The sequence below is a fragment of the Chenopodium album genome, chromosome 11 (genome assembly GCF_948465745.1).
Source record: "Chenopodium album chromosome 11, dcCheAlbu1.1, whole genome shotgun sequence".
In the NCBI taxonomy this organism is placed as follows: domain Eukaryota; kingdom Viridiplantae; phylum Streptophyta; class Magnoliopsida; order Caryophyllales; family Amaranthaceae; genus Chenopodium; species Chenopodium album.
In genome coordinates this window covers 12,994,843-13,016,432 of record NC_137844.1, presented here as the reverse complement: position 1 = coordinate 13,016,432, position 21,590 = coordinate 12,994,843, and the positions used below count along the sequence as shown (strand labels likewise).

General features: G+C 35.6%; 1 protein-coding gene across 1 annotated transcript; it reads left to right on the top strand.

The window, feature by feature from the left end:
• Positions 1-4,960: 4,960 nt before the first annotated feature.
• Positions 4,961-11,391, top strand: LOC145568612 (long chain base biosynthesis protein 2a-like). Its single transcript, XM_081628045.1, has 12 exons — positions 4,961-5,320; positions 5,412-5,477; positions 6,288-6,376; positions 6,516-6,661; positions 6,762-6,886; positions 6,976-7,069; positions 7,204-7,367; positions 9,701-9,862; positions 9,970-10,096; positions 10,193-10,359; positions 10,482-10,589; positions 11,143-11,391. Exons 1-12 carry the CDS (start codon positions 5,195-5,197, stop codon positions 11,236-11,238), a joined length of 1,470 nt encoding a protein of 489 aa, XP_081484171.1. The 5' UTR covers positions 4,961-5,194; the 3' UTR covers positions 11,239-11,391.
• The last annotated feature ends 10,199 nt before the right edge of the window (positions 11,392-21,590 follow it).

Sequence of the window (21,590 nt, the reverse complement as noted above, 5' to 3'; positions counted from 1 at the left end):
GGTCAAACCGGGCCCAGTTTAGTAATTTGGCCATAACTTCCTCATTATTCATCGGAATTGGGCTTATAATATATCATTGGAAAGCTCTTTTCGAGCCCAATCCAACTACACTATTATTGGACCCTTTACATGGACCAAACTAAACTGGATTGGATATTTTCATAAAATAGGTTTTCGAAAACAGAGAGAAAGAAGAGAAATGAAAACTAACTGCAACACTAGACTTTCCACACTTTCACTTCATTCGATTATGATTCGACGTGAAAAGTATTCATCACCGGGTTTGGTTTTGGGGATACACATTTGGGTGTCTACACTAGGCATTAATATAATATAAAGAACATGATTTCTAAAGATATAGAGCGATTAAAACAACTTACTTTGTTGCCTCGTACCTCTTTCTATCAAAACAAAAATACACACGTGTAGAGAATATTTCAAGCATCCCACACTTGAGCCCCACTGTGATCATACACTTAAGCATGGTGGCGTCCAAAGGGAAGGAAGAGTAAAAGAGTCGCCAACAAGTTTTAGGAACTTGTAAACCGTTCACAGGGTGAAGGTTACACCCCTTAACGATCCAGGAGATCGTTAACTCCAATAGGTCTGGAACAATGACTGGAAGTTCGGGGATAAAGGTACAAATCCAACCTAAAAGAGATTGCCCTAAATAGGCCTCTACTTTATTCTTCTCGTATTCATGTGCGCTTTCTGACTAACATACAATCAATAGATTAACCCTAAACCTGTTTATCTATGTTGGTTGAATTTAATGTACAAACAAAACTATTATTGGCGATCACTTGAATTATAATCATATTAACCTAAACAAGATTATTAATTGTCTTATTAAGCATGATTACAAGTACAAATTCCCTTTAAACATGCATAAAAGGCATGATCAAGCAATAACAATAATATACATTTATCAAGCAACATAAAAACAATCATCATCATCATCATTATAATAATATTCTCAATCTCAAAGCTATAATAATATTAGCAAGATCCTAGGCATGATTCTAACAAGATTAATAACTAACCCTAGCATGTCACTAAACATTAAAGATCAAAGCTTTATCCCTAGCATGATACTAACATGATATAAAGAAAGAAAAGGAAGCATCATGGAAACATGCATGATATTAGAAATCTTAGTTAACCCTAAACATGATACTAGGAAGCAAAATAATCAAAGCATGATTTCTATATCAAAATAACAACAATTAAAGCAATTATTTACTTGGATGCCTCGTATCTCTTTCTAATAACAAAATACACGCGTTAGTAACTTCAAGGAAAATAATAAACAAACAATTAAATTAAATTAAATAATTGAAATAGAGATTAGGGACTAAACCCTCAGAAATTATAAACCTTTCACGTCTAGGGCGAAGGCAACTTCGAATTTGGCTAGGTGTGTCTAGAACTAATGTATGAGGAATTTTGTGAAAGGGAAAGGTTTAGAAAAAGAATAGAGAGAGAGAAAGCTTCTAGCTTTAGAGAGAGAATAGAGAGAGATGATGGTTATGAATTGTTGATGATTATTGTTGATGGCAAACGGAGGAGATACGACCCCCTATTTATAAGAAAACAGTCCAGAAAAGATAGAAAATACTTCAAGTTCTATACGGAATAAAATTGGAGTCTGTCACCAGGCAACAGACATCAGCGCCAGGCGACAGAATTAGCGCCAGGCAAGAGATATTAGCGTCAGGCGACAGACATTAGCGCCAGGCGACAGACTCTGTCGTCTGGCGACAAACTCTGTCGTTTGGCGCTAATTAAAAGATAAAACGCGCTTTGTACGGAATCCTTTTCCTAATATAATTAAGCAGCAAATTCCGTGTTTATCAGATTAAAATCAGGTTTATCATAAAACACTTATTTTATTCCAAATAAAACTCTTTAAAATATAATTATCAATCCTAACTCCATTAGAATTAAAAAGGAACCTTCTAAATATTCTAGAAGATTAAAATCAATCCTAATAACTTTAGGAATAATAATTAATAGGTCATCCTCTAGATTATTGGGCCGCATATAAAATCATTTCGAGCCCAATTTAATATTTAGGCCATGACTTCCTCATTATTCATCGGAATTTGGCTTATAATATATCGTTGGAAAGCTCTTTACGAGACCAACCCAACTACACTATTATTGGACCCTTATCATGGACCAAACTAAATTGGACTGGCTATTTTCATAAACAGAGTAAGAAAAAAAATGTTTTTGAAAACAGAAAGAGAGATATTTTAATAAAAACATCCTCATCACTAGACTTTTCACACTTTCACCTCATTCGATAATCAAGTGACGTGAAAGGTATTCATCACTGGGTTTGGTTTTGAGGAGACACATTTGGGTGTCTACAACACGTTAGTAACTTCAAGGATAATATTAAATCAAACAATTAATTTAAATAATTGAAATAGGGATTTGGGACCAAACCCTCAGATATTATCAACATTTCACTTTTAGGGCGAAGGCAAATTCGAGCTTGGCTAGGTGTGTCTAGAACTCGTGAATGCGGTATTTTTATTTGAAAAGGGGAGGCTTAGGAAAAGGGAGAAAGAAAAGCTATTAGCTTAAAAGAGAAGAGAATAGAATTAGATGATTGTGAATGATTGTTAATGATTAAAAACGGGGAAATACGACCCTATTTATAAGGAAAATAGTTCGAAAACGATCAGAAAAAGACTGAATCCTATTAGGAATAAAACTGCCCCTGTCGCAGAACAACAAGGTCCAATGCGACGCGACACCCCTGTTGCTGTTCGACAGGCTTGTCGTTGCGTGCTGACTTTGTCGTTTCCCGCTGATTCACGCGTTTTCTAAAAACATGTACGAAATCCTTTATTTAATTAAATTCGATTAACAACATCCGTACAAATCTTTGAAAATCAGATTTAATCTCTTTTAAAACACTTGTTTTAATTCAAATAGAATTCATAATTTTCATAAAAGATATAATTATTAATCCTAATCCCATTAGAATTCAAAATAACCTTCTAGATTATTCTAGAAGATTAAAATCAATCCTAATAAATTTAGGAATATTAATTAATGGGCCCTCCACTAGATCATTGGGCCATAAAATCGTTTCAGGCCCAATTTAGTACTTTGGCTATAACTTCCTCATTATTTATCGGAATTGGGCTTACAATATATCGTTGGAAAGCTCTTTTCGAGGCCAGTCCAACTACACTATTATTGGACCCTTATCACGGACCAACCTAAATTGGACTGGACATTTTCAATAAATAGAGTATATTTTCGAAAACAGAAAGAAAAATATTTTATTAAAACAACCGCGTCACAAGACTTTTCACACTTTCACTTCGTTCGATAATCAAATGACGTGAAAGGTACTCATCACTGGGTTTAGTTTTGGGGAGACACATTCAGGTGTCTACACTACCATTCTTGTATTTGAATCAAATATTTATATAAAAAATATTATTTATTTATTAGTAACTGGCGTAATCTAATGCTAGTTACTAATAGTATTTTTTAAAAAAATAAAAAAAATATTCTTAACCGGCATTAAGATTTGCCAGTTACTAATAATACTCTAATTGTAACCGGCGTAACTTAACGCCAGTTACGAATAGTATGCTTTCTAACTTGGAAAATAGACTTTTTGTAACTGGCGTTAGGTTAAGCCAGTTACAAATAGTACATTATTTGTAACTAACATTAGCCGGTTACGAATAATTTTCACTAGTTGTAACGGTGGCATTCGCAACCAACAATGCCAATTACAAAAAGTCAATTTCGCCAGTTACAAATAGCATTTTTTCTACTAGTGTGCTCATTATATGCATCAAATTATTCTCATTAAATTATGTTCATTAGATGAATCAAATTCTGCTCATTAATACATGCAATGCATTCAACCAAATCCACAACAAATTTGCAATTCCAGATCATGCAAATCAATTCGAAAAATTCATTATTATGAATTAATAAATTAATCAATGGTTAAAATAACACCTGGATTAGATTGTTGAATGACTTTTTGAAGAGGATCGTTTGCTCTAAAATTCAAGCTTTTGATTGTTTTTTTCTGTTCAATTTCTGTTATTCAAAGCTTCAATAATTGCAAGATCAAAATTAATGTTGAATTAAATCTTCAATTTGAATGAATTTTCGAAGAATTGCTAAAATTTTAAGCTTAAATTTTGTAGAAGAAGAGAGAGAGAACAGAGAACAAAGCAAAATCAAAAGCAAAAGGAGGGAGAAGTGTTAGCATGCGTGAGCCACCGGCCAATTACTGCGCATAATTACAAAAATACCCGAGTGTACAGAATAGGTGCTGATGAGATATGAGTACGTACATAAGATTTGGCCCCCTAAGAGCAACTTAAATGGTTATAGCTAGGGACTTGCTTGCAATTTTCAAAATTTTCTAGCTACTAGCTTGACCATTGGAGTTAAAAATTACAATTAGCTTGGCCAAGCAAATTAGCTTGTTTAAGCTAATTTGCTTGAGAAAAAAGTTTCCAAAATTTTAGGAGATTAACATATTAAAATAATTAAATTTATAGCTAATTGAGAAAATCAAGCTTATTTAATTAACAAGCTAGTAGTTAACCATTGGAGTACAAAATAGCTACAAAGAGAATTAGCTAAAAATCATATGTGGCATGGCAAGCTAATTTAACGATTAGCTTAACATTGAAGATGCTCTAACAAAAAAAGAGATATATATATTTTTTATATATTTAATTTTTTTTTTACCTTGATTAATCATGATGATTTAAATTTACAATCCAATTCAAACCCGATCAACCCAACCTGAACCCGACCAATGAAACCTTCCACGTAAGCTAATTCCAACCCATTCCACCTTGTCAATTGCTAAAAAGAAGAAAAAAAAAAGTCAGCAATATATTCATGAAAATTCAACGATAAAAATCCTTTAAAATCAACTAAACCCAGAGGATTGGTTTTCTTCTTCTTCCTCCTCCTTTGGGGTCACCCAATTTGAACTTGACCATCATTCTCTGCCACCCAACCCCTCTTCCTCTTCCACTTTCTCTCTCCTCTTCGACGCCATTGTTAAACCCTTCAATTTCCCAGATCTCTTTTTTCTTCCAATTCACCTTTTAATTTATTCTGAGATCTGGTGAATTATTGATCAATTTCATACAATTTTCAAAAAAAAAATTAAAAAAAATTATAGAAAATGATTACGATTCCATATTTGACTGCATTAACAACATACTTTAGTTATGGATTGTTATTTGTTTTCGGTCAATTGCGTGATTTATTCCGTAAAATCGTGGATCGGTGGACTACCAGCACTGTTGAGGTTGATTTTCCCTTTTTTTTGGAAGTTTGAATCTTTAATTTTTTTTAGTTTTTGAATTTAATTTCTGATTTTGTGGAATTTTTTTTATTAGGGTTACGCGCCGATTTGTTTAGGATATGAAGATTTCTATATTCGTCGTCTTTACCTTCGAATTCAGGTAATTTGATTCTTATAATTGCAATTAATTTCTTTTTTATGATTTATTTACTTTATTTTAATGGCATGCTATGTTTAAGTGGGAATTAGTTGTTTTTTAAGATAGTGAATTATTCAAATTAATCATAAGCTGAAAGGTTCATCATCAATTATAATAGAATTGTAGTCTTATGGGTTTAGTCTTATAGATTTGTGGTTTGTTAGTGACTGAGAAATTTGCATTGGGTCTGTGATTGAGCGTATCACGTGGATTGAATGCAAAAATTGACTGGAAGTGGCCTGCACCCATGAGGCCATGATCAAGCTCTGATGTGATTTGCAGTGTGTTCTTGTATTGGCATAGTCGTTGATTAAGTGTTAATATATTAATTTATACAGGAATAGCTAAGTTGAAATGCCAGTATACAACTTTAATCAAAACGGGAACATTTTGAAAGACAAAGATTTAATCTTTCTTTTGTGTGTGTGTGTGTGAGTGAGCGGGAGAGGGTAATTTAAGAGAGAAATAGAGAGGGGGGAGGGGGAAAGGGGGAAAGGGGGGAGGGAGAGAAGAGAGATTAAATTGTTGGATGAATATTAATTTTTGGTGAAGCATACAATGTTTGGTTTTCACGAGGAAACTTTTAAAGTCCTATCAGTAATCAGTTATTAGAGACGTACAAATTTCCATAGTTTCCAGTCAATCCATCTAAGATTTAGCATGTCCAGCAGCAAATTTATTCGTAGTGTAAATTTGGGAAATTTTGGTACCCTGATGTGGTTCTACTATTATTCTGCCAATACGTTGGCTAATTTTCCACGCCATCTTTAGGACTGCTTTGGACGACCGATCTCAAGTGCCCCAGATGCTTGGTTTGATGTTGTGGAACGTTATTCCAATGATCATAACAAGACTTTAAAGTATGTTTTAGCTATATGCAAAAGATTAAACCTTCGGTTAATGATAATTTGCTTGTTTCAGCTTTTTGGTTTTTTCTTTCTTGGAGGTTTCAGAATTCTAGTCTTATAATACTAATCAATTTATGCATTGTTTGTGCAGACGAACTGACAAAGTTAAGCGTTGTCTTAACTTGGGCTCTTATAATTATCTTGGATTTGCAGCAGCCGATGAGTATTGCACACCTCGTGTAATTGAATCACTAAAGCAGTTTTCTGCCAGCACCTGTAGCCCATCTGTAGATGGAGGTGCCCTTTTTTTTTTTTTTTTACTAAGATGTACTAATTCTTTTTGGGAAACAGGTCCATGTAATGTAAATGGCTAAGAATTTCCATATTATGCATGCAGGCACTACCACACTGCACAGTGAACTAGAGGAGTGTGTTGCCAAATTTGTTGGAAAACCAGCTGCTTTAGTGACTGGAATGGGATATGTTACAAATTCTGCTATTATCCCTGCTCTGATTGGGAAGGTACTAGGGGCTAATCTTTGGAAAACGGTTCTTTCTTGAGTTGCATTAATTAATATGGAGATCTGAATACTCTTGATTGTCAATAACAGGGTGGGTTGATTATTAGTGATTCTTTGAATCACAGCTCCATTGTCAACGGTGCTCGTGGATCAGGGGCTACTGTTTGTGTTTTCCAACATAACAGTGAGTTGTATTAAGTAACCTGCTAATGAGAACAATAGCCCCCACCCCCTCCCCTCTCTTTTAATAACTCAAATTAAGTGTTTAAGATCTTGCTTTCATCTATCTGACTTGCTCTATTTTATTATTCCATTCAGCTCCATCTCAGTTGGAGAAAGTTTTGAGAGAACAAATTGCCGAGGGTCAACCCAGGACACACAGACCATGGAAGAAAATCATTGTTGTTGTGGAGGGCATATATAGTATGGAGGGAGAACTCTGCAAACTTCCTGAGATTGTAGCTATATGCAAAAAATACAAGGTATGGATGGTTGAGTTTTTGCGATATGTATTAATTATGGGTATTATTTTTTTTGTTGCTAATTTTGTTTGTATTATCATTTTTTTGGTGGGGAGATAGAGGCAGGGGCAGGGAGTAATGCGAATCTTTTTTAAGGTTTTTATAATATGATTTATGATAGGAAAGTTTCACGCCAGTAATTCCAACTATGGATTTTTCATGTATAATCTCAACTTAGGGTTATGCTTCCCAAAATATTTTCATTACCTACATGACTGGTTCTTGCTAGTGAGATTGCATGTGTGAGCGTGTGACAGATTCAGTTTTTATGAAGTTACACACATAGCTGTACATGATTTATTTGGATAGCAGAATACAAGGGAATGGAAGGAGAGGGGGAAGAAAGGGAGGAAGAAGGTGGAGCTCTTTTTCCTTCCAAATCTCTCCTATTTTGAAGAGATAGTGTTTACTTACAACTTTATGAGGGAGTGAAAATACCCGTTCTTCCTTTTTCCAATCCCTAATTAGCGCAAGGGAGTTTATTCCCCTCCTTTTTTTTCCATCTCCGAAGTTTGTTAGAGAGATGAAATTTGCTGCCACCATAAATCTTATCTTTTGTGTTTTTTGATTTTAAAACTATAGTCTGGAATTTTATTTTTTTTTTCCCAGCCAGCAGCCTAACACGAAAAAAAAAAAAAAAAAAACTAATTTGTACTGTTTTTCAAATTTAAAGGCAAGAACTATCACATGTGTAAGATCCAGTAGTATTCTTTTCATTGCTATTTTGGAATTTAGATTGTGATTGTGTTTCAGTTTTATGATACAGTCATATGGCTATGAGCCTATGAATTTATGTATTGAACTACTGATGCATTAAGGAGAATCTCAACTTGGTTATTCAAGAAAAAAAAAAACAAAAGCAACAACATATATTTCTACTTTGAGAGAATGAATGAGTGACAGAAACATTGAAGATGCTCAAAGTGTAAAATGGTGAAAGCTGTAAGACAGATGGATTTTTTTAAAGTCCTCCCTATTGGAACAAAGCTTTTGGTGTTGGACCATTATTCTTATGTAACTAAGAAGAGCAAAATTTTTGACTTAAGCAGGTTGCCAGTCATGAGTCATCCAGGAGTATTTTGGGAAGCATGACCCTATAGTTTGTATTATACATGAATAACCCATAGTTGAGAACTTGAGATTATTATGGAAAGACCTTGATACTTGGGACAAGCGTAGTGAATTTTTCCTTTATGATATTTTGCTGACAAAGTGGTGTCTAAAGATGGTAATTTTCAACCACAAAGTTGATTGAAATTACACTTATAGTATGTTTAACCACAAGACATGAGTAAACACATGTACTTATATTAATATGTGATTTTCACGATTTGTTAGTTACGAAAATAAAGATATTTAGTAATAAAAAATCGCACATAAAACAATAAAGTATGTTTTTTGATCTGATTTGAACTTATTTCTGAAATAAGTATTAAAGTCACGAAAAGTCATGAAATAAAGGTGAACTACACATGGCCTTAATGTTGGATTTTGAAGTAAGTTCTGTTCTGCGATCTCCTTCCTTCCCTCCTCTTCTTACCTATCCAATTAGGGGAATTGGATCTCTTCCTCCTTCTCTCTCGTCTTCTACTTAAAACAATATGATTATGTGAGGGGTCTGGAGCAGTGGAGCTCAACACCTCAATGTGTGACAAAGAGTGTAGTCAGTGGCTCATAAAAGCTTAGGATGTATGTTAATCCTCTGCTATCAATGTTTTAGACACTGATGTTTCTAGAACAGTTGTCCAGAGGCTTATTAATGAAATTTGTATATTAATGGGATAAAAAAAAATGTCCTGTCATGGCAGCAGTTAAATGCCATCATGAACCAAATGTATAACATAGATGTTTTCTTGGAGAAAGAGATCATCAAGTAATATTGTTAAGAAACCCAAATGTTAATTTTATACTTTGTATAAATTTTGAGTTGATCAAACCTTGAATGAAATAAACTGTCCCATGAAAATAAAGCAAGAGTTGACTCCTTTTTTCCCTCTCCAGAGAGAGATTGAAGTAATCAATGCTGGTCATTCATGATAATTTGTGTATGTAAGATGAAAGTGTTTGAACTAACTTACTCAGCTGTAATCTTGTGTGATTAGTATCCAATTCAAGTGAGATTGTGAGGTGTATTTTACAATGTGATTCGTTCTCTGTTCTGGTTTGCAAAGTGAAGCATTTCTGTTTCTTCCCCCTCCTATTCTCATGAAAATAACTCTGAAAACTCCTTGGAAGCTTGTCTCTTTGCATTTCTTGTCCTTGGATTCACTTTTGCGTTTCCCTCTTTATTTTAGGCGTACGTTTACCTGGACGAGGCACACAGCATTGGAGCTGTAGGGAAAACTGGTAGAGGTGTCTGTGAGCTCTTAGAAGTTGATACAGCTGATGTTGATGTCATGATGGGAACTTTCACAAAGTCATTTGGATCGTGTGGTGGTTATATTGCTGGCTCAAAGGTTTGTTTTATGTGCATTTTCTACCTCTACATGGAGGTTTATTTGAAGTAGTTAGACCATTGTTAGATCACTCTAATCTAATTTGCATATTATCTCTTTTAATGCAGGAGCTTATTCAGTATCTCAAGTATACATGTCCGGCTCATCTTTATGGGACATCAATTTCACCACCGGCTGCACAACAAATTGTGTCTGCGATACAGGTTCTTCTTGGAGAGGATGGTTCGAGTAGAGGTCTAATTTACCTGCTCTTTACTATGCAGTTGTTTATGTTGTTACAATTAATGTGTATTTCATAGTTTTATGCTGACTTGTGGTCATGCATATCAGGTTCTCAGAAGTTGACCAGAATACGTGAAAACAGTAACTTCTTCCGGTCGGAACTACAAAAGATGGGATTTGAGGTCCTTGGGGATAATGATTCTCCGGTGATGCCTATAATGCTCTACAATCCTTCCAAAATTCCTGCATTCTCTAGGGAATGTCTCAAGCAAAATGTAAGCATAGTTACCATGATCAATCTTTGTCTTATTCCTGAATGTTGACATGTGCCATAATTAAGATTGGTTGTTCTATATGTTGGCATTGTAGTAATTTATTTTTGTCCATAAAAACACAGGTGGCTGTTGTTGTTGTGGGATTTCCAGCTACACCACTATTGTTGGCTAGGGCACGTATATGCATTTCTGCATCTCATTCAAGGGAGGACCTTGTTAAGGCTCTTGAGGTCAGTGTTTTTCAGGACATATTCTTTTGTTCATTTTGTTTTCATTTCTTGGATACCTCCTCATCCTAAACTACTAGTCAAATTTCCTATTTGTCAAGATATAACAGTTTTGTAGTTGGCTGAAAGAACAGTTCAGATGTCACAATAACCTATGCTTCATACTTCAAATTCTTTACTTGCAATGTTTCGACTGTTTAACTATTGACACACATCTACATTGATTATACATGGTGATGTGTACTTGAAAAAAAAAGTCATTGTTAAATGTGTCAATGTATAATTTCAAATCAACTCTTTAGAATTTTTACTTGATAATTGTACTTGAACTTTCGCATTGAGAAGTGTGAAAGCCAAAACATGTTATTTTTTTTTTTTTTTTTAAAGGAAGTATTTCTTATAGTTTTCACTCAAATGTGACTAATTAGGCAGTATCTACTCAATTTGTAAATTTGTGGTCGTGATGGTCAGTGAGGACCAAGAGCTGTGCTTTTTAGGGCTCATTTTCATTTAAGCATCATTCTCTTTTCTTAAAAAAGTCTTGTCAATATTTCAGGTTATCAGCAACGTTGGTGATCTGGTTGGAATTAAATACTTCCCAGCCGAGCCAAAGAAGGAGCATCAGGAGGATGGTGCAGTGAAGCTGGACTAATATTTCCAATTTTGTGGTAGCATAAAGATGAGGGGAAAGGTTAGGTTGGATGTTAGTGTGCAAAATATTAGTACTATTTTTTTAGCGTCTCCAAAGGAGTTTCATATGGGCTGCATCTGCGTGTTGTGAAATTAAGGACTTATTGTTCTTCTCCCTCTTTGTTCTAATTTTTTTTTTTTTTTTTTTTTTTAAGTTCACAGTTGTCTAACCCGAATGGGGCTCCTGTTTGGAGGCTTTTTTTTTTTTTTTTTTTTTTTTTTTTTTTTTTTGTAAATATTGAATGTCTTTCTCGAAATTACATGGATTACGATTCTTTCTATTCTGTTCTTCCATGGCAAATATGGTCCATTATTTTTAAGCTAAGAATAATTGTCAACATATTAAAATTCTTATCATTTGTTGTTTAAAGTACGATGTTGAGGGCATCTATGAAACCCAGGGTTGAAGTGTTGGTATTAGACTTTCATTTGAAATGACTATTTGTTGGTTAGAGAAGGTGTAAAAGTTCACATAAGCGGGCAATTTAGACATTTTTAAGTGAACTGGACATGGATAGGTACATTCAAACCTTTAGTTTTTCTTCTTCCATTTAGAGTCTGTTCACATTTACTGAGTTGAATTGAACTGATTGGAACTGAACTGAACTGATTGGGGCTTAATTGAGCTGAGCTGAAATAAATATTTTACGGCTATTTCACCAAATGCCACTGAGCACTTTGAAAATTCACCAAATGCCATCGGACTTTTCAGAATTCACCAAATGTCACTCACAAATAGTACAATGACATGACGTGCCATTAATGAGGTCTGGCCGTTAGTTGTTAGTTACTGCGAAATGACCAGTATGCCCTTATGCCCTTTATTGGGGTTAATGGCGCGTTAAAGCTCATTGACTCTCTGACTTCTTCAAGTTAGATCAAAAAAAAAAAAATTCACCTCCCTCATTGTTCTTCTCTGTTCTTCGAGCTTTCACCATCATTCAAACCCAGTAATCCATAATCAAACAAGAAGCTTTGTTGAACACCTGAACAAAACACTCCTAAAAATTGAAACTTTTTTTGGTGTTGAAGTTGGGCGAACCAGAACAGCAGTGACAAAGTAGGGAAGGAAGTAGAAGCAAAATGCACTTGAATTTGGCTTTGGGGTGTTGGAGATAGCAAGAAAGGTAATAATCGCCTTTTCGATCTTCATTCCGCGTTTTGAATCTGACATTTTTTGCGAAAATTGAGTTACGGTTAGGGTTTTCTGAAATTTTCATCTAAATGTGATTACTTGACTTGACTTGTGTGATTTAATTTTAAATTTCATGTTAAAAATTGTTATTTGTTGGTATTGATTTGGCATTGTTATGGTTTGTGATTGTGAAGTCTTTGACTTCCATTTTTTGCAATTGCCTTTTCGATCTTCATTCCGCGTTTTGAATCTGACATTTTTTGCGAAAATTGAGTTACGGTTAGGGTTTTCTGAAATTTTCATCTAAATGTGATTACTTGACTTGACTTGTGTGATTTAATTTTAAATTTCATGTTAAAAATTGTTATTTGTTGGTATTGATTTGGCATTGTTATGGTTTGTGATTGTGAAGTCTTTGACTTCCATTTTTTGCAATTTTTGTATTCATATGTTAGGCTTTGGTATGTGGTTGTTGATATGAATCATGTGTGTTGATGTTCAATAAAGTAATATGTCAGTAATTTGTTGTTGATAGGATGAGTAAAGTGTGGCTTGATGTCCATTACCGAGATCATGGGTTTGATGTACTGGTTGATGATACTGACAGAACAAGTCTAATGGACTTGTATGAGTTTATGTTTGAGGACTCTGTTAAGCAAAATGTGATCTTTCCCAAATGCTTTAGTTTGTATGTTATGCCACCTAGAACTAATAGGTAGTTGGAGTTAAGTGGGGATAGGGACATGTTGAAAATGTGGGAGTGGTTTCAAGGTAAGGAAACAATAGTAATATACTTAGAGGAAGAACAAACTCCTAAACAGGTGTTTAAGGATGCCGAGGGTAATTGGCAAAGAAGGGTTAAGGCCATGGCTGAGAAGCCTAGGTTGGAACAGGAAAAGGCCCAGGCTGAGAGAGAGTTGGAGGAACAACAACCTTTTAAAGTTGCAGTTGAGGTTCCTGTTGCTAAAGTTGATGGGGGTGATCTTGAGTATGTTAGAGTGTTTGGCACCTAAGAAGCTGATGAGGTTTTTCCCTGGGGCATCTCAGCCTCAGCCTGAACAAAGTACTCAACCCTCAACTCCACCTAAACACTCTCAACCAACTTCTCCTCTGAACCAGCCCAAAACCTCATGTCCAAGGAAGAAAATCACTCCTAAGAAAAGGAAAAAAACACCCAAAAAACCCAACCCTCCCCTCAACCAGAAACAGCCCCACCACCTCAACCACCCTCCCCTCAACCACAAACAACCCCACCACCTTAACCACCCTCCCCTCAACCACAATCAACCCCACCACCTCAACCACCCTCCCCTCAACCACAAACAACTCCCCCACCTCAACCACCAGTTTCAAATCAACCACAAACAGCCTGTCCACCTGAATCATCTACAGCAGCTAGCAGTTCTAAACCTAAAAAGGGAGGCAGATCAAGACCTGAGGGATTTAGGTCCAAGAATAGTGCTGCAAAAAAGGTTACTTCTGAGGGGCAAGGTGTTACTTTAAGGAGATCAGAGAGAAATAGAGCAAGAAACAGAGCACCTGAAATAGAGGAGAGGTTTGATGAGTTTGGCAGTGATAGTGAAGATGATGATTACATACAATCTGACAGTGAGGAAGTTGAATTTGATTATGAAGCAGACATTAGTGACTTCATAGAGGAGGAGACAGAGATAGATTGTCTATATGATGACATTCCTGAAAAGCAGTTTGAGGATTATCTTGATGGCAGTTCAACCATGGATAAGACCTACAGGAATGGTAAAATATGGACATATCAAGAGTTTGGAGCCATCAGACTAGAGCCATGGTTGATATTTGGAGACAGGGAATCATTTATGGAAGTTTTCAAAGACTACTGCATATAAGAAGGATTTGGTGTTTATGTTGAAAAGACTGACAAAACAAGATATATTGCAAGGTGTGCTGTAGATGGTTGCAACTTGAGAATTCATGCCTCCACCATGACAGACAAGGTGAGCTGGGCAATCAAGACTTTGACAGGGGAGCATAAAAGTTGTGGAAGGCTGGAGATTAACCCAGTTGTAACATCTGAGTGGCTGTGTAGACATCTGCAGTCAGACATTCTAGCAACTCCTGACATCCCAGTTGAGTCTTTACAAAGACTCTGTATGGAAAGGTTTAGGATTGAAGTTAAAAAAAGGCTTTTTTACAAGGTGAAGGCAATGTGTAAGGAGAGGATTCATGGGGGTTTTGGAGAGGCATACTCACTATTGCCTAAGTATGCTGAAATGGTGAAGGTGACAAACCCAAGTAGTTATGCTTTGGTCACTTGGGGTGAATCAAATGCAAATGAGCCACCAAGATTCAAGGCTTGTTTTTTTTCTTTTGCACCCCAATGTAAGGGATTCTTGAGGGGCTGTAGACCCATAATTGGTATTGATGGAGCTCACTTAAGTGGGCATTTCAAGGGAATCTTGCTCACTGCAGTTGGGATAGATGGGAACAATGAGATTTTTCTCATTGCTTATGGAGTGGTTGGCACTGAGAGCATTGACAGCTGGGGTTATTTCCTAAGGAATTTGAAAATCCTATTTGAGAAGAAAGGCTGCAGTAGAGATGATTGGACTTTCATATTTGACAGAATGAAGGTAAGCCACCTTTGAAAACACTTTATAAAATCTGATTTACTTTTTCATGTATTAACTCATGGCTTTGCTTGCAGGATGTTGACACAGCAATTCATGACACATTCCCCAGAGCTACTAGAAGAATGTGTTGCCAGCACTTGTACACAAACTGCAAGGACAAAGGATTTAGTGGTTCAGCCTTCCATAAGCTTTTCTGGATTGCAGCTGATGCATACAATGAGTATGTATTCAACAAAGCAATGAAGAAAATACTTGAGTACAATCCTAAGACTGTTGAATACTTAGAGAGCTGCACTGAGGTCTGGTCTAGGCATAAGTTTGATACTGCATTGTGTTGTGATCATAACACAACAAATTTTGTAGAGTCTTTCAACTCATGCACACAACCCTACAGAGATCTATCTGTTCTGAAACTACTTGAAGGTAACCACATCAACATAGAACTACTTGCATTAACACATACATTATCTGATTTTACATTTTTGTGTGAATGTTGTATTGCAGCTATAAGGTAGTGGGCAATGAAGAGGATTGGCTCAAGGTTTGACAAAGCTATAGGCATGGGGGATATGGACCTAACTGAGTATGCAACAAAGATTCTGCAAGCAAGATCAGATGAGTCTAGGCTATGATATGCAACCCCATGTGGTGGTGATGAATTTGAGGTGAGAGATCAACATGTGCATTTTCCCATCAAGCTTAGCAGAGGTACTTGTGGATGTGGGAAGTGGCAGCATTCAGGAATCCCTTACAAACATGTGCTAAGGGTTATTTATCACCAGAGGCTACAACCTACAGACTTTGTAGCTCCTTGTTTCAAAGGGAAGGCATACAAGCTTACTTATGTAGAGCATATGCACCCAATGCCTGACCCAAGTCAATGGCCATCAGTCAACTTGCCTGACATATTACCACCATTGGTGAAAAGATCTCCAGGAAGACCAAAAAAGCAAAGAAGAAGAGGGCCAAATGAAGCTAGGAGAGGGAAGAGGCATTCTACAGTTAAGTGCAACTTATATGGTGAGTTGGGGCACAACATGTTGATTTGTGCATCTAGGAAAAAAACCCCTACAACTGAAGCAAGCACATCAAATAGAGCAGCAACATGAATGGACAGCAACTCCCCTTTTGAATGCACAGCCTGAAAAGTCCCTATAATTTTTTGAACATAATCAGTGTAGTGTGTGCTATGTTGTCTTGTTTATTTTGACATGTCCATGTAATATTTTTGGGAAACTAATGCAAACAATAAGCTCATGTTTTGAACAGTAAGCTCATGAGTATGAATAGGAAGCTTTTTTTTTTTAACAGGAAGCTATTATATAATATGGACATGATTGAAAATTTCCCTCTTTATTAAATTTCATTGCAAATACAATAATTCATTTCATCATTACAATCACAATTACAAAACACATCAGTGCCCCTAATTTCATTATACAATTCAGAACTTTTTGCTGTTGTTTGATTTTCTTCTTCAATTGTTTCACTTCTTCATACAAATTGCTTTGCTCCGAGTCATCCCTTACAAATGAGATTCCTCTGCTTTGACCTTCTTCTTGCATTTGAGCTTTGCACCATTTGAAGCTATTACATGAATCACATTTATAATACAACCTTTGTGGATTACATGTTAACTCCGAGCTTCTAATTGCGTATTTCCTACCACACTTGCAAAATTTGTTTGGAACTCTAACATATGCATACTCATGTATTGAGGATGATGTGTTTGATATCAAACTCGTGATTACATAACAAAGGGCTGCTATGTGTGTTCTTAGTGTCGAATTTATACAAAACAATGGGTATAACGGCTAGTTTTTCCCAAAAAAAAATTCAAAAATGGTAAAAAAAAACTAGTTGTTGCAACTCATTAAATCAGAGGTGTTTTGTGTAAAAATTTTAAAAAATAATAGCATTTGGTGAAATATGTAAACTGTTCAGTGGCATTTCATGAAATAAGTTTCGCAGTAACTGACAACTAACGGCCAGACCTCATTAATGACACGTCATGTCATTGTACTATTTGTGAGTGGCATTTGGTGAATTCTGAAAAGTCCGATGGCATTTGGTGAATTTTCAAAGTGCTCAGTGGCATTTGGTGAAATAGCCGAATATTTTATGAGAAAAGGAAATTAGGAGCTGAACTGAACTGAAATTAAACTAAAGTGAACATGCCCTTACTCTACAAAAAAAAAAGGTTTCAAATCTTGAAGCTTATTCAATCAATCAATTATTTAAAAAGCTAATTACTCCCATAATTATTCATCATCAACCATTGTAATGAATTGAAATTGAATTAGTGAGTTTTCACTAGTTCCTCTCATATCACGCTTGCAAATGAGAAGTTTTCATTAATAATATATTTTGGTGAAAATTTTCTCATTTTGTGCAAATGAGCACAATGAACTCATTTTATACAAATATTTGCTCATTAAATGCAATAAAGCTTCATTAAATGTAAATATCGATTTTATTTTCATGTACCCTGATCAACCTACCAATTGTAAAATTTGGGACCCTAAGGTCCCTAACTAACCTATTGATTGGAGCTTCTGAGACTTCAACTTAACTACTACTTGAAAATTTTGGGACCCTAATATATTTTACAGTAGAATTTTTTAGGTTCTTAACATATCACTTAAATTATTTTTGGGCTTTATTAACATTTGACTTCATAGAGTAACACAAGTTTTCTACTTACACACTCTGAATATCAAGAGATCACTCATCCGAAGATAACTCCTAGTCAAGCACACATAATTAGGGAGTATCTTAGCATAGTTAACAAATGGGCAAGGAATTAGAGGATTGACAATTGGCCCACAACACAAGCTAATATTATTCAAAGCCCATATATGCAATATAGATTGACTATTATCCCCATAAACCATCATATGTTATTCTAGCGCATTTAGTCCTCACTTATGTGCATCTTGGGAAACTTTATAGGTTGACACTTGTCACCGATCGTAAGACTACTCCTAACCAAATGTGCTTATTGTAGAGTATCTTATCGTATGAGCTCTCTAAATAAAGATTCATCTTATTGAATATGTATTACATCAAATTCATTTTACAGCAAAGATGGAGTTAGATTATGGGTTTTAATTAGTTTGAACTACTTTTAATGTTGCGCTTTTATTGGTTAATTGATTTATTGCAATATTAGTCTAACTAAGGGTGCATGTTCTTCACTTGATTGGACTTGAACCAAAGTCATCAAAACCCGATTGGAAATTAATAAATTCGATTGAACTGATTAGGAAAAAGGGCTTGTTCACTTCAGCGTAATTTCAGTTTAATTCAATTTAGTTCAGATCCAATCAGTTCAGTTCAGTTCAGTTCCTAATTTCCTGCTCTCATAAAATATTCAGTTCAATTCAATTCAGTTCAGTTCAGCTCCAATCAATTCGATTCAGTTCAGCTCAGCTAAGTTTAGTAAATAAGAACAGGCCCTAATTAGACTTGATTGTGACTAATCAAACCACATTAAAACTTATTTGACTAGATTTGAACTTATTAGATTTTATTGAAACTAATCGGAACTTATTGGAACTAATTAAAACCTTATTAAAGTAAACTATAACAATGAAAAATAATACATTAATTCATTCATTGAGACGATTTCAATAAATTCTATGGTATGTTCAAGTAAATAAATAGTGGGAAAAAAAACCATTTTACTTGTATAAAAAAAAAGAACAATAAGCCATAGGGGTGTCCATTCGGTTTTCAATTTGGATTTAGCCCAAATCCGATCCAATCCGAAATATAATTTGGTTTTCAATTTTTCAATCCGATCCGATCCGAATTTCTCTCTCAATCCAATCCGATCCAATCCGAATCAAAATTCGGTTATTTGGATTCGATCCAAAAATCCAAATTATAATACAATATTTTTTAGCGCCTAATACGATTATAAAAATAAAGCTTTAGTATAATTACAAGTCTTTAAAATCATTATTAAAATAAATAGTTCAACATCAAGTCATTAATTAATTAATACAAATTCTCTCTAATATATTTATGTAGTAGTAAGTATTTAAGTTAAACTTTAAAAATTAAAGAAATACATATTTATACAAGCTTAATTTTACAATTCGATTTTCGATTTGGATTGGATCCAATTAGAGTCAATCCGAACCAATCCGAAAATTCGAATTTTAAAAAATTTCAATCCGATCCGATCCGATTTAAATTTCGAATCCGATCTGAATTTATAAGTTGGTTTGGATTGGATTGGATTTTGGTTTTAATCCAAATAATAGACACCCCTAATAAGCTAGAATTGGCTCAAGTGGTAAGCAAGTTGATGTCGCTTAAGGGAGGCCTCGGATTCGAGCCTCACCGTATGCAAAAACTCTTGTTGGGAGACTCACCCATCATAAGTCAGGTGTGCTACCCGAGTCGGATTCGGATGTAGTCGGAGCTAAGCTTGGTGAACCGGATGGGCATCCTAAAAAAAACAAAAACTTTTGCATACATCCGATGTACAATAATACTATTGTACATTGGGATAATTTTGTTGAAATTAGGGCAACTATTAAACTTTTTTGGGTAAGTTTTATTAATAAAGCATAAATAACTTTTATTTATATCAGGGTAACTTATATATACTGGGTAACTCTAATTCATTTAAGGATAACTTTTAATCATTTTTAAGTTACTTTGTAATGGATGTACTACGTATAATATTTTTTTGTACATCCGATTTTTTAAAATATTTGTGAAAACAAAAAAGTACTTCCTTGTTTTTTTTAGTTGCTACACTTTCTTATTTTGAAATTTTTTAATTAATTGCAACAATTTCCATTTTTGACATTTTTTTACCTACAAATCATATATTAATTGAGATCAAGATCCGCCAAAGTTTGGAGGCTTTGGGAAAAAGGACCGAAACATACAAACTCATCACAACCCCGAGAATCCCATCTTGCCACTAAGTGGGCTAAAGTATTCCCTCCCCTTCTAACATGAGAGAAAGAAAAAGATGCAAAACTAACAGAGAGAGCTACAATATCATCTAAAATCATATGAAAAGGAGCGAGTCCATCAACACGATTATTCACACCCGAAACCACCTTGGTTGCATCACTCTCGAGCTGCACTCTAGAGAAACCCAGCCTGTTTGCAAGTTGAAGACCAAATCTGCTAGCAGCAGCTTCCGCCTCATCAACACTCCATTTCGCACTCACCTGACGAATTGCAGCCACAAGTGACAAGTAACCTGCCATTATCATCCCTGATCACTGCCCCCATGGGTGTGTCACCTCCAAGGTGGGCATCACAATTTATTTTTACAACACCCATAGCAGGAAGGCTCCACGAACTAGCCCCTATAACAACCATCCCTCTGCTCCCAGGAAATACTCTAGCTGCATACTCACAATAATCAAACACCATCTTCGAAAAACCAGCAACAATACCAATAGGATTAATATCCGCCCCCTCAAAGATAGTCTTATTCCTGCATGCCCAGGAAGCCCACATGAGAGAGGCAGCAGCCACGAGCATCTCCTTGGGTAATTATTCAGCAAGCCAAAGCAATCTGTCAGTGAAGCTCGATGTTGGACATTGAGTTAACAGCACACTAAACTCGCTTGCAGCCCATATGTCTTTAGCAGTAGAGTAATCGAAAGTGGCATGAATGATTGATTCCTCCTCATTGCTACATATGGAGCACACCTTGTCAGGGATTAAGTGGTGGTAAAATAATCTTTCTCTCACACCCAGGAAGCCTTTGCAAGCCCTCCATAAGAAGTGCTTTAACTTTGGCGGTCCATTCAAACCCCAAATCAATCTCCAAGCTTTATCAGAGCTAGCAATCTGCTTTGCCAACCCTCCTTGCATCCTCATCCAATAACCTGACCTCACACTATAGATACCATTTTTGTTCGGCCACCAGAACATAGTATCCTTTTGCATACGGTTAGACAACGGAACTGCGAGTATCATAGCTTGATCTTCCGAGTTAAAAGTGCTCGCAATAATTTCTGCATTCCACCTGTGATTCTCATGGTCAATAAGGTCCTTCACTCTAAGGTTCAGATCACACATAGAAATAGGAGTAGGAACAATTGAAGAGGATGATCTGAACCCGACAGTCAAGAATCTGTCCATACATTGATCATATCACCATTCCCAACCCTCTATTTCATTCCCTCTAAAAGTAAAGCTCTAGCACCCCAAATACTCCGCCAAGAGTAACTAGGATCAAAGCCAACATCCACCTCCAAAACATCACAGCTTTTAAAATATTTTGCTTTAAAAATAGAGTGGAGAAGAGTACCCGGAAATTGATGTAGACGACAACATTGTTTGGCAAGCAACGCTTGATTAAATACTCTGAGATCTTGAAAGCCCATACCCCCTTTATTCTTCGGTCGGCAAAGAAGTTCCCACCTTTGCAAATGAAGTTTCCTAGTAGTATCGGATGAGCCCCAACAAAACCTAGCAAGAAGGGAATGTATTTCATCAATAAGTGTGTCCGGTATTTTAAAAATACTCATCATATATGTCGGAATGGCTTGAGCTACTGCTTTGATGAGTATTTCCTTTCCGGCTTTG